This window comes from Protomyctophum parallelum (assembly GCF_964188405.1).
Source record: "Protomyctophum parallelum genome assembly, chromosome: 11".
Taxonomy (NCBI): Eukaryota; Metazoa; Chordata; class Actinopteri; order Myctophiformes; family Myctophidae; genus Protomyctophum; species Protomyctophum parallelum.
Window position 1 is genome coordinate 29,686,799 of NC_139707.1, and position 14,354 is coordinate 29,701,152.

The following is a 14,354-nucleotide window of genomic DNA, read 5'->3' on the forward strand; positions in this document are numbered from 1 at the left end:
AAGGGTTCCCAAACTTTTCAATGTTGCGACCCCACAAAATAATATTTGAACTGTGGGACTACAAGGCACAACGCCTCGGACTTAGAGTCATTGCTAGCTTGTAGATCGGCTATTTTCACAATGTTTGCCTCTTTCTTCTTTCTCTTGTTGTTTTGGCCAAATTCTCTTCTTTTGTGCTTGTTTTCATAGACCTGGCAACACTGGCCCAGTCCTCAGAGCTCTCTAGGGTGGAATGGAAGCCCAGCCCACACACACAACAGCTGTGGAGTGTTTGCACGGTGCTGATGGTTTGGGTGGGACCTAGATCTCCATTGGTGGAATGGAGAGGAGATGAAGAATGACTGAATGAAAGATGATGAGGGGAGGAGGAGGGGGAGGGGGGGCGGAGATAATAACTCACATGTGGACTCGCCTTATAATGACAGCATGTTTACAAAAAAAATAGACACACACCCACACACACACACACGCATGAATAACAAACTGGACTGTGAATGCGAGTTGAGTGACTGACTCCATTTGACCGGAGATCAGCTTGCAACGAGCAAGGCAAGCCCCCGCCAGAGTCAAGTATCTGCCTTCAGCTTTGCAGAGTTGCAGAGAGAGAGAGAGAGAGGGAGGGAGAGAAAAAAGAGGGAAACTTGTTGCTGTCTGTGCAGCTTTTTGGAACCCTTAGTTGGTGAGTTTTGCTCTTTTTTTTCCTAGGCTCATGTGTGGAGAAGTGTTATCTGTGTGTGTGCAGCAGTGTGTTAGTTAAAAGCGAGAGTGATTTTTAACTGGTAGTAATAATAACTGGCGTGGTGGTGGTGAGGAACTGAGGAATGAACCGCTTGTCAATGCCTCCACTGTAAGGGGCTGATGTGATGCATGCCGCCCCCCTCACGCCCCCCATACGAGAGGCTTTTTATAAACCTCTACACTGCGGTGGTATTGTTTATTGGCTGGCCGTGGCCGGGCAGGAAATATTTCAGCAGCATGGGTTCATTTTCTCAGACGGGGCTTAACAAAATGTGTTTTCAGCGCCCCAAATCTACAGTACATGTAGGTTTCTTACCATATCATGAAACCCCATAACGTCTGTGTGGAGTTTGCATGTTCCCCGTGTGTCCCCTAGGCCTAGGGTACATGCAGTAATCCTGGTCTCTATACTGCCTCCCCCTGGTCAGCCGGGGCACTTGATGGAGGGAAAATAACTGATTGGAATAACGTGTTCGGTGTTCCACTACGTCCTTCCGGGGAAACTCCCCCTGTCAGGTGATAAGTAGCTCACTCCTGCTCACTCCTCATGCAGTGAGGGAAGCATGAGCTCATTTCGGGGCTCACTCCAAGTTGGCAGAGGGAGAGTAGCGCCCAGGATTACATTTTAGGAAATTGGCACCGGCCAAAACAAAATAACCACCCATAACTTGGAGAACCACTGACATACAGAGAACAAAGCAATACGTGTCTCTGAATCCAGTGGTGGTGAGTAACAAAATAAATTTGAGTATACTGCTCTGTATGCTCTGTATACTGTATGCTCTGCTCTGTCAGAGGGTTAAGTACATTCTTTCAGTGTCTGTACTTGAGATATTTGTATTTTTGGATACTGTCACATTGAAAGACAATGTTGTGCTTTTGACTAAGAATGGGAAATGCACTTTATGAATTACCCACATAAGCCCAATTTCTAATGTATACTGTCTACATTTCAATACAGCAATGCGTTGATATTAAAAAGAAAATGTACATTTGTCATTTGTAGTTAAAAATTCAGCCGAGCAACTGCCACCTGTAGCCTATGAGTAACATTTGACCAGAAGTATATACTGAAGTGAAGTACTGTGTTGAGGGTTGAGTACTTTGTCCCCCACTGCACAGAGCGATCAGGAGAATCCACTGCCCTTGACAGATGACCACATATCACATGCCTTTAACTGTGATATGAGTAGAGTACACAGTAAGCTTTGTTAACCATATGGAGCAGTATGCTGCCTCACATTATTAGTCACTTTAACTTAAAGCCACTAGTGCAACATGGAGGAGATCGTATGTGTACTCTGCAGGCCAAAGAGTACACCGACATGTCACTGCATGATCCTCAAGCTTGTAGATCTGCTACTTTTGCATTAAAAAAAGAATCCTGAAATCCAGCTAGCAGCTTGGCTGGCATGCATGAGCAGAGCTAAGTGAGAGTGCGTTGTTCAGCACCCCCATGTACACTCCATATCTAACGGTTTGACCCTGATAAGACAGCCCCCTGCCTTTCCTCAAAGCCCCACTTCCTCTGTTTGTGGGGAAGCAGTTGGGTCAGCCTGCTACAGATCGCCGCTGTCGGGCAGAAACTTCTTATCTCCACAATCCATATTCTTCTAACTGGCTTTTTTTCCGTAAATGAATACCCCTACTACTTCATCACACTACAGCGTCACACAAAAGCATTAAAAGCACTAGATCTGCAAGCTTGAAACACGAAGCAAAGAAAAGCATTTTGTGCTTGTAGATAGTGGAGTTAGTTGCTTTAGCAGACAGTTTGAGGGTCCAATGGAGTTAAGTGGTTTTGTCCAAAGGACTTTTTACTACTTTCCATTGGTTCAATATTTTCAAAACAACACACAGACATAAAGGATGTTCAATAGCACTGATTTATGCAAGAAAAAATAATAATCAAAAACCTCAAATTGAGTTAGGAGGTTTCCTCCCGACAGCAACGATATGCATTATATAACAGTATTTATAATTATGTATTTTCTGAAACCTTTTAACTACACAAAACCTGTATGGGGATATACCCTGGACCAAAATATTTTCAGTTATAATTCACTTGTTCTGTAATTTAACTTTTCTTGCAGCATGAAAAGTACAATGCACAGTAATTGAAAATTAGACTGTCAAATTAGTCCTACTCCTTCACATATTCATGTGAACTTTTGACACTTCCAGAGTTAAAGCTGCACTAACGTATTTAACTTTCCTCTTCTACCCCGGATTTGAACCTGAATTCAGCTGTGTGTTATTTCTTGATGACCATTCCGCTAACAGACCACTGTCTAATCAAAGCCTCAGAGCACCTGGCTGCACTGCTTGGATTTTATCATACTGTATCCAACATGACAGCCATGTAAACAAACACACCATGTCATTTACAACCAAATATTGCTCCCAAGAATATTTTTGAAAACATTTGAAGAGAGAAATAGACAATGCAGTAACCGCATATCGATTCTATTTGATCAACTCACTTCTTTGTTTTCCGAGGGGACTGTGCTGCAGCTGGGCAGACAGCCAGCGCGACACTTATGGTATACTTTCATTACCATCCGTAAGCAAGTAAATACCTTGTTTTGTTGTTACTTTTGGGTCAATTTATAAATGTATTAATAAAGTAGCTGTGTAATAAGCGGGATAATAATGATGATGATTAAACACGACTAAAAACTAAACGCCTAAACTAAATTAAACACCTCAACTTCGTCTCAGTGTTTAAACATCCTCTCTGTAATTACTTTTCAACAACTACCACTGCATGCCCGCATCATCTACCATACAGATTGGACACAATGGTTATGCATTAAAAAAGTCACATAGTGCTGCTTTAAATTAACAGTCTGCATTCTGCTGTGTGTAAGTATGTATGTGTGCACATGTGGCTCTGCAGAGCTTAGTTCCATGTAAGTCTATTGTGTCCAGTAAAGTAAATGAAGGGGGAAATGAGCGATGTTTAAATGGCCCTGCTTTCCTTTCACTTCCTTTCCCACACAAACGCGTAACCAGATCGAGAGCTTTCCAACACCCCTCTAGGAAATCCTTTAACCCTTATCAATCCAGTAAAAACATTGGTGTTATTTTATGCTTTGTTTTGATTCTTTCCAAAATAGCAGGTACAAGTTCATAGCGCGTCACTTTGAGTTGCACTATACATACTGTATAGTATAGGCAACTTTTGACCACGACCTATTGTTATTTCTTTGTTTGTTTTTTATGTTAGGATTTAGAACAAATTTTGTAGAATCAAGGTTAACTCTGTGCACCATCTACCCCCCCCCCCCCCCCTCACTCTCTCTCTCATATTCAGCTGCTGTCCTCAATCTCCCTGGACATTCTGTTAGGCTGGGATTGGCATGGAGGTCTCTCCGGTGACATCTCTCCTAACCGCCCAGGCCGTAACGGGAGCGGGAACGGAAGCCCCCGAACATCCAGCGCCGACGGTGACCAGTGAGTACTGCCCAACACGCTCCCAACCCACTTCAACACCACACATTATAGTGGTGGTTCTCACACTTGTTTGTGCCAACAAGGACCCCCAAATTCATACTTGTAAATGTCAGCTTGTAGACCAGGCTATTTCTCACATACTGTAGGCCTATTTTGAAAATCCCCTCATACAGTAACGTCTGTTACTTTTCAGGATTCAAAACGACAATATACAACATGCCCCAAAGTATTGAGCAACAAATACAAATAGAGTTGTATATGTAATGCTAGTTATATAGTAGAGGTCCAAACTTGATAGAGAATGTGGTTCCAGCTGTTTATTGTTTGATAATTAGCACCATTTAATCTAACTGTAGAACTGTTTCCAGTGATTAAAGGGCAGAGAATGTGCATCGAAGTGCCAACATTGTTTTTGCAGCTGTACTTCCTGCCAGCAAGAAACGTCTCTGAACTGTACTTAAAGTTAAAGAATCATCTGTTGATGATTTGGATTTCGGGATGCCATAATAATATTTCCCCACACTCTGATCCAATTAATACATTGATGCTGATGTTGTAATCTCAAGTCTGTGTTCCAAGATTGGATAACAGGTTTTAACGAAGTACATCTTTGTGATAGATCTTTATAAATGACTAGAATTTCGCGGCCGCTCATCCCAGAGTTACGTTGCCGCGCACTATGGGAAGAAGGAAATTGCGGGAGTTGACTCCACATGTAGTAACGGATGGGTTATTAGTTATTATTATGTGTCCTTATTAGTGTAGTGTAGTGTAGTCAACACGTTATGGCTCATACACACTGCCCGGTATTTGCTGTCGGGGAGCATTTTTGGCGCTGGCCGACAAAACCCTTGATCTGACGTTAAGCGGTGCCCAAAAGTTATAGATCACAAAGGCTTTGCAGGTAGAGCACATGACATGGCCCTAAAAATATATATAATTTTAATATAAAAAACTATTTTTGCATCTGCCGCTTGAGATGACCTGAGATGACTTGATTGATTGACATAAAATAGCCTGTCAGCTCAAACACACAATGCAATAGTTGTTGTTGCGTACAATCATCAGTAGCAAAGTCAAATACCAAAAATAAAAACCCTACCATTTCCATTTCCCCCCCTCTATTTCCCATTCCATGTGCGTTTGTCTTATAGTTTCTCTGGCCTCTGTACTACTGCCACCTACCGTCCATTCATTGTATTACACAGTGGGTTAAAAAAACACACCCCTTAAGACTAAACCCGACCCATCAGAGGTGTGGCTTCCAGAGGTACCTTTGACATGACATTTTGTGTGTGTGTGTGTGTGTGTGTGTGTGTGTGTGTGTGTGTGTGTGTGTGTGTGTGTGTGTGTGTGTGTGTGTGTGTGTGTGTGTGTGTGTGTGTGTGTGTGTGTGTGTGTGTGTGTGTGTGTGTGTGTGTTTCGATGTGCAGGGCGTTGCTGAAAATGAGCACCTGTGCTCAGCTACTTCCCTGGGTAAATAAAGAAAAAAAAAGAAAGGTACCTTTCAAAACCTATAGAAGTCAGCCTGGTACAGACGAAGGGGACACCACTGTATGTAGCCTCAATTACATTTTGTAACTATTTTCTGCATGATAGTTTTATTTGGTGGGTACAGCTGGTCGTTTTGAAAGTAGCTCTGAAGTAAAAAAAAAGTGTGGGCAGCCCTGGTATAGATGAATATATATATATATTCATTCCGTGGGTAAATCCCTGTAGGCTACCCACATATTTGTAAATATATATAGTAAATATATATATAATATATATATATAAATATATATATATAGAATATTAGTGGTCCATGACATGAAAATGTTTGAGAACCACTGCTCTAAAACAACATTGGACAATGATGTTTGACAGTCAGCAATATTGTTGCTTATTCTAGATTTATTTTCTGACTTTCGGATTTTCTGACTTGATCTGGCCTGTTAACATTTCCATAGACCTGGTTGCTTGTTTCCCTCTCAGTCAATGTGGCAACCCTGGTCAATGCCTTGTTGACTGTTGTGGTTCTGTATGATGATTTAGCTTAGCACACAACAGCTAGGAGGATGCAGCAGGCTGATGCCGTCATGTTTAACAGTATTTTGCGCAATTTATGTCCCCGAATTTATGGATATGGACTTATGGCTCCATCGCTGCCTCTTTCTTTAGTAGAAGTAGAAATTTAACGTGTTGCTGACTGTTTACCTCCCTCTCACACACGCGCACACACACACACACACACACACACACAGCTGACGTCCTCTCCCACCGACGTCAGCTGTTCATTTATCTCCTTATTCATACACGCTTTGAGCTGAGAGAAGCTATAAAGCGCCTTTAAATATGACAATGCTGTATATATATCAGCTGCACAGTTCAGGCAAGTGTCTGTGGCATATGTAACTTTAACAAAATGCGCACTGTTTTTCATTGGCTTGTCGCCAAATGCGCACATCTTTTCATTGGCTAGTGCACACATCTTTTGCGCCATGTGACAACTTCTCAATTGTATATTAGATGGATACTTGACCTTTGGATAGACCCGCAGTTTATTTTAATGAAAGTAACTAATGGGTGAGTAGGTGGTTGAGTCAATGGAACTCCATAGGCCTGGCGGAGCTACAAATACAAATAGAAGGAGGTACCTGGTATATTATATAACTCCTTCAGATCTGAGAATGATCTTAAACCATTATCCATGACATCGCCAAGTAGGCTACATGCCACAGTTGGACCACTACAAAACAGATTTAGCTACAAAACAGCGACCTCCTCTACACAATAAGGGGTTATGGAATAAGGGAGTCTGTTCATGCCACTTTTTATGTTAAAAATAGTTTTTTTTACACATACTCTTCTGGGGGTCCCTGGCACAACACATTTTCAGATGATGGTCCTTTGGGACTGCGGCCAAATGCATATCATTTTTGGGGTCCATTGGGGTCCATGGCACGAAAAAAGAAGCAGCTTGGACTCATCATGCATAGAAGGAAGCTCCCCTCCCCCCAGGTTGGCAGAGGAAGTGTAGCGCCCAGGATTACTTTAGATAATTGACACTGGGTGAAAAAATGGGTTGCAAAATCGTGGGATAAAAATGTAAAGTAAAAAAAAGTTAAAAAAAAGTGTGAAGTGTGAAGTGAGCGGCGCTCTTTTCATCATACATCACATTCTGTGCTCAGCCAATCAGCTGAGCACATTCCCTGCTCATACAGACACACACTAAGTTGTGCATAGGAGCGGCTAGCACTGCTTAAAAAGAAGAAGAAAAAAAAAGGTCTTCGGAGCCTGCATGGAGCTTGGACTTGATAGCAGGGGAAGTTCTGTCAGTGACAGAAACGCTTGGATTTGTGCCTGATTTACCAGCATGTGAAACTCGCATGTGAGAAGTTCATGGAATACATCATCGGCTTCAACCATTGTGCTCATAATTGGCTCATCATGAGGCACACCCTAATGTAACACTCCATGAAAAACAGCATGCCAATACCATTACTTTTCAGGAAGTGGACAAAGAAAATCTGTGTTCTGAGAAACCGTGGATGTGTTTGATTTCAGATAAGGTTCTCAGAACCTAATTTGGGCCCATCTCTTTTATTTAGCTTATTATATATTTTATTTAGATTGTTTTATTACTTTTTTTATGACATACCTCCCCCTTTAGGGGAGGTTATGGTTATATTGGAAAAAGAAACGGAAGCCCCATCACAGAACTTTACAGGGGGAGAAAAGTTTATGGAAGGATCTGGGTTAGCCCCTTATCAGACGACATCACACTGATAAGAACCAGTATGTGTGCGCAGGCCGGCACCATATGAACCCCACTGCTCATAAGATGCATTGGAACACTGTCACTGCACTCACTTGTAAAACATAATAATAATCACACCTGTGTGAACTGAGCGGTGCAGGCTGGTCAAAAACATCTATTGTAGCTGTCCGTATACAGATGTGGCCAGTCATTGGAGTGGTTAGGTAGTGGTCAAAAATGCATCACACCCAACTTTCAGTTACTGTTTTTCTCCCATGTGTGGAGGAAGAATGCTTAAGATTTTATTGTGATCACTCGCTTTTGAAATATGTAATCCTTGGTTTCTGTTGTGTGTTAACAATAATAGCAATTCAAAGCAGTTGTGCCTCAAACCCCACCTACAGTGGCTGTCATTAGACTGGAGGGAGCACTCTATGATCACAGCACTAGAGCCTGCTCGTGCAGCTGCAGCCCATCCATCCATCTTCAACCGCTTATCCATAGTCGGGTTGCAGGGGCAAGAGGTCCACCAGAGAGCTCCAGACTTCCCTCTCCAGAGCAACATTAGTAACTTAATTCTGGGAGATCCTGAGGCGTTCCCAGACCATTTTGGAGATATGAGATCCCGCCATCTGATCCTTGGTCTGCCCGGGGGTCTCCTTCCACTGGGATGTGCATCAAGGACCTCCATAGGGATATGCTCGAGAGGCATCCTTACGAGATGCCCGAACCAACTAAGGTAGCTCCTTTCCAAGCAAAGAAGCAGTGGTTCTACTCCGAGTCTCTCTCGTGTGACTGAACTTAGATGCCAGCCACTCGTCTGAGAAAACTTATTTCGGCGATTGTATTGTACCTTATTCTTTCGGTCACGACCCACACTTCATGAAAATGGGTGAGAGTAGGAGCGAAGATGTCTCTGTAGACAGAGAGCTTTGCCTTCTGGCTCAGCTCTCTTTTCATGCTGACTCCAATGCTAACATCCTCATTTGTTAGCATTGGTTAATCCAATGGTTAAAACATTAGACATAGGCCTAGTGACATGTTTAAGCAATTACAACGACTTAATGACACTAAAATGACTTTCTGATGGAATAAAAACATTCTTTAACATTCCAACTGTGTTAATGTGGCTAAAAACAAAAACCACCAAAAAAAGAAATAAATTGTATTTTGGTCAATTGTGAAGTATCAACACTGCCGACTTGTGGTTGAAAATACTGGCACTGGTCACAGATGACTTGACTTTTTGAACTTGTTCAGAAAGTCTGTCCGAGACAGAATTTTTGTTTTTTTAGATGAGTCATATTCTTAGTACGTGATCCTGTAAGAATGTTTGGGCTGGTTGAAATCCATCGGGTTAGACAGAGTCAGGATGTAAGCTGTCTGGAAGAACCGAAACGCGAGTTGATCTAATCCACACGCCAATCCCCACTAGCAGGCTGCATTGATCTTATTTCCTTGACGTACCTTTTCTCTGCTGCCGTGCCTTTGAAGATAATAGCATAACGACAGGACCTTTATCAATCCATTCATCTGCACAGAGCCATGCGCAATGTATACACTCTTTCCCCTTGATTTATTTTTAACCTATATTTTCCAAGAGACAAGAAAAGGACCATAATTGCATTTTTTTCTTTTCTTCCGCTGAGCGGAAAATTATGTCTTGTAAAGCGCTTGAAAAAAGATTAGCGGCGCTTTGGTTCCTCACTCTTCTCTCTCTCTCTCTCTCATTATGGGTCAAAGCCCACGTTTCATTGAACATACTACAACACGTGGAAGAAAGGGGCTGTCAAAAATGCATAACATCCATTCAATTATATGCAGTCGCTTTGAAATGTACTTGAATTGAAGGGTTTATTTTAAACCTAAATAGAATTGCTGTGCTCAATAGTCGGTCTGACTTCAGGTTGCGTATATTGTCACTGTCGTGTGGAAACCTTGTATGTCCAAAACCGGTACGTTTCAGGAAATGTAAAAAAGAACCTGTGTTCCAATGGATCCAATGTAGTCATTATTTATTCACAAGCTCTTGTTAATACTTTTCATTGGTTAAACATGAATAAACCCCACAGACAAACCTATCCTAAAAATATTTTGTACTTTTTTTAGTAACTTTTGTGGGACAGTGAAGGATGATATAAAAAGACTGGGGTATGACTCAGGCTGTACGTCGCACTCATACGGAGGAGAAGTCCACTCCAAAGACATACATTGTGCAGAGAGTAATGATTAAGTGCAGCTTCAGGTTTGCCATTTACTTGGACTGAGCGGTGTTCCTGAAGGCTAATGGAGGGAATTTGATTTGGACTCTAATTAACAATTACCTGCCAGTGGGCCTGTGAGTGCTGCTGATCGCTGCGCCCAACAATAGCGCTCGTCCAGGAATAGTAGGAAAGGGTCATCAGCAGTGGTGTAAAGTAACTAAATACATTTACTTAAGTACTGTACTTCAGTACAATTTTGAGGTGTTTGTACTTTACTTGAGTATTTCCAATTTCCAATACTTTTACTTCTACTCCTCTACACATCTCAGAGGCAAATATTGCTACTCCACTACAATTATTTAAAAACTTTTGTTACTAGTTACTTTGATTATTATTACAAAACATACATTAAAGGGTAAGACCACTTTTTTTTTAGAGGTTTGAGTTGTTTTCTTACCTTATTATGGGTAAACTAATCCATTCCATGAGTTATTTCGCTCCATTGTGTTGTTTATTAGCAATTTAAGAAATAAAAATTGACTTCCATTGTAATGGGGAAACAGCTCTCAAAGTCACTCTTTTAGCACATGAACCAACACAACAAAAGCTGCTTCTGACAGTTTATGACATCAGGGAAATTAATTAACAGCCAAAGTACACATACATCTCAATGAATTAGAATATTGTGTAAAAGTTCATTTTTGTCCCTAATATAATTCAAAAAGTGAAACTTTCATACATACATATTCTCAATTCATTGTGCATAAAGTGAAGTATTTAATACCTTTTTTTGTTTTAATCTTGATTATGGTGTACAGCTCATGAAAATAAAAAAGTCCTATCTCAACAAATTAGAATATTTTCCGAGACCACTAAAACAACTTTCTTTTAAAGAGAAATGTCGACCATCTGATAACAGCCGTAAATGCATTTTGAGAGTCTCATGTCTCACATCTTCCTCTTGACAATACAACCTTGATTCCTCCGTACATTGACAAGCTTTATGTTGATGCTGATCTTCCTTTTCAGGCAGCACTTGGCACCTGCCCACAGAGCCAAAACTACTGACCATGGTATTACTGTGCTTAACTGACCAGCCAACTGGCCTGAACTGAACCCCACAGAGAATCTAGGTTGTATTGTCAAGAGGACGGTGTGAGACATGAGACTCAAAATACAAATTATTTTACGGGTGTTATCAAACAAACCTGGGCTTCCATAACACTTCAACAGTGTCACAGGCTGTCCACCTCCATGCCACATCCCATTGATGAAATAATTTGTTTTTTGATTTTCATGAGCTGTACGCCATAATCATCAAGATTAAGACCAAAAAAACGTTTTAAATAACTTCACTTTATATACAATTATATGAAAGTTTCACTTTTTGAATTATATTACGGAAGAAAATGAACTTACAAAATATTCTAATTCATTGAGATGGACCTGTGTGTGTGTGTGTGTGTGTGTGTGTGTGTGTGTGTGTGTGTGTGTGTGTGTGTGTGTGTGTGTGTGTGTGTGTGTGTGTGTGTGTGTGTGTGTGTGTGTGTGTGTGTGTGTGTGTGTGTGTGTGTGTGTGTGTGTGTGTGTGTGTGTGTGTGTGTGGCTAAACAAAATCTAGTAACAAAACCTCAAATTTGTACTTGACTATAAAAGTTCCTGGTGATTAAAACACCTACCTTCATAATAACCTAAATGCAGCACATAGCTTATGCAAGCACAGCAAACTATGTTATTGTCTCCACCAGCCGAAGGCATGGGGAGAGTATGTTTTGCACTCCGTCCGTCCGTCCGTGTGTCCGTGTGTCCGTGTGTCCGTCCGTGACCAGCTAATCTCAGCCACCGTTAACCCGGTCGATGCCAAATTTTGCACACACACTCCCTGGATGCCAACCATGAACCTCTGCCCCAAACTTTCCAGAACGGCCTGTTATAGCGCCACCAGGAGGCCGCTTTGTGCAAAACAAGTTTTTTCACAGTACACCTACAGATTTTGTCCAAACATCACGCAAATTAGTACACAGTCTCTCTAGAGCCATTCAACGAAACGTGTCCAGATTTCTCAGACTCCATCCTGATTGGTTAAGATTGGCTTCCAAAGTTCACAGGAGTGCTCAGTTTCAAACAAAATGCTGCAAATCATGAACACATCGCGTGATTTCCCTGAAATTGTGCACGCACATTCCCACTAGGCCGAGGACGAAATGCCACATGAACAATTTCAACTCAGCCTCAAGGTGGCGCTATAACTGGCCCAAAAGTGTTTTTACCTCTAACTGCACGGATCTGTGGATAACCTGGTGGAGACCTGTGCCCAGAAGGGCACTTTTTCTAGTTTTAATTCTAATTAGAACAAGAACAGTGTCCCAAAAATAGCTTCAGCAGTTGGCCAGGTACTGTAAGCACACTGGTGTTTATATATAGGCTATATAAATATATATATATAATTTGTTTTATGATTTCAGCATACTTATTTTAAAGTTTCTGAAGATTACATTTCCAAAAGGGCAATTCACACAAGCGCATGTCAGTTTTATAATGACTTTTAAAGTTTCTGAAGATTACATTTCCAGAAAGGCAATTCACACAAGCGCATGTCAGTTTTATAATGAGTTAAGTTATTTTAGTAGCTGTGTGTGTGTGTGGGGGGGGGGGGGGGGGGGTTATTCATAGAATGAATAGTGTAATTTTGAATATCCAACATCTATCACGATGAATGGATCCATACTATATCGTTCCAGCCATTTTTGAGACATGGTGAGGTGAATGTAAACATTCAGTGATTGCATTGTTTGTAACGTTTTCAGAAATTGCAGATGTAGACCTATTAGTACTAAGCGCTTTTTGTGATGAGTGACACCGTTTGTATGCTGAGATATGTATGCAAATAGGGATTAATTAAGTTGTTCATTGTCTGGATTTGCATGCAGCTGAAGGTATAGCTAAGTTTTCATCTGAAAGTGTATAGGTTTTCATGTCATACTGTAGGCCTCAAGTCACAAGTCTCAGGTTCATATTTCCATGTGAAATGTAATGTGTAAATCGGCCAACAAATATTTACTTTACAGAAAAACAAGTCCCTTATAATAAGCAGACATGGCAACACTGGCTGGCACTCAGGCGTTGCAGCGCTCCTTTGTTTTGGGCTTGTTTGTAGGCTAATGGCGGCGCTGTCACCTGTCAGTCTACAGCTTTTCATCATATCCGTGGACACAGTTCCACTGACAGGCCACTTGTCATTAAGGCCTACCGGCCGCCATGTTTCAATTTTCTCTAGCGTCAATATCTGTTGGCTTGCTCTGTCTGTCTGCCATGCTTCTTTCTGTCTTTACAAAACACCCACACTCTCTCTTCTCCCCCCTCTCTGGCATGAAAGTATGTGTCAGAAGAGAGAGAGAGGGATGAGATGACAGAGCAGCTGACCTTGGCTTGTCTGGGCGGCTGCCGGAGCCGAGGCTGATGGGTGATGCCTGGCTGTGTTGCCAGATTCTGTGACAGAAGAAATTATCCACTATGAAAACACAGGCGCCCCAAAAGAAGCTATGACTATAGGCCTGAGCCTCTACAGCATCGGATTTACAAGCTCTGTGCTTTGTGAGTTTGTAGACAGGCTATTCAAAAATAAAAAATCTTGATAAAAGTTATACATTTTGAATAGTTTATTTACTTTAACCGATTACATTGACTCGAGAATGCACGAAAAAAGGCAGCGAAGAAGACCCCGTGAACCGGTCCCCTGAACCGGAAGTAATAAGAAGTAATTTCCGGGGCGGGCGCTAGTTATTATTCTTTCTTCAGAAGTGCTAATATCGTAACTGCAAGGTCGCGCTAATTTTTTATTGAGCTCCTAACATCGTCCCTCACCTCATATCTGAGCCTCAATTCCCAGAAAAGACGGCGCTAAAGATCGCGCGTGTAATGTATGTGGGTGGAGTTTGGGGATTTCAATGACGTCACACCGCGGAAGCAAGCGTTGCCTAGGGACGGGGAAGGGACCACCCGAGAATCAATTCTGGATTAATAGAAATCAATAAAAGACAAGAATTCTCGCAGGCGCTATATACGAGAAATCTGCATATTAATTTGGGGGTCCTGAACATGTTTGAGAACCACTGGGATAAACAACAAGGAAGCAGGCCCAAGTAAACAACAACCAGCAATTACCATTATTTACAAGCAACTTTACAGAAAATCAATGCCACAGTCGCTTATAATAA

General features: G+C 41.6%; 1 protein-coding gene across 2 annotated transcripts in view; it reads left to right on the forward strand.

The window, feature by feature from the left end:
- The first annotated feature begins 464 nt into the window (after positions 1-464).
- Positions 465-14,354, forward strand: part of LOC310867380 (glycophorin-C-like) — a 67,207-nt gene continuing 53,317 nt past the window's right edge. For both annotated transcript variants that reach the window (XM_083777413.1, XM_083777414.1), the window contains exons 1-2: positions 465-679; positions 4,055-4,194. In XM_083777413.1, the coding sequence (XP_083633539.1) occupies positions 4,101-4,194 (94 nt within the window). In that variant the 5' untranslated portion in view covers positions 465-679; positions 4,055-4,100. The remainder of the gene's footprint in view (positions 680-4,054; positions 4,195-14,354) is intronic.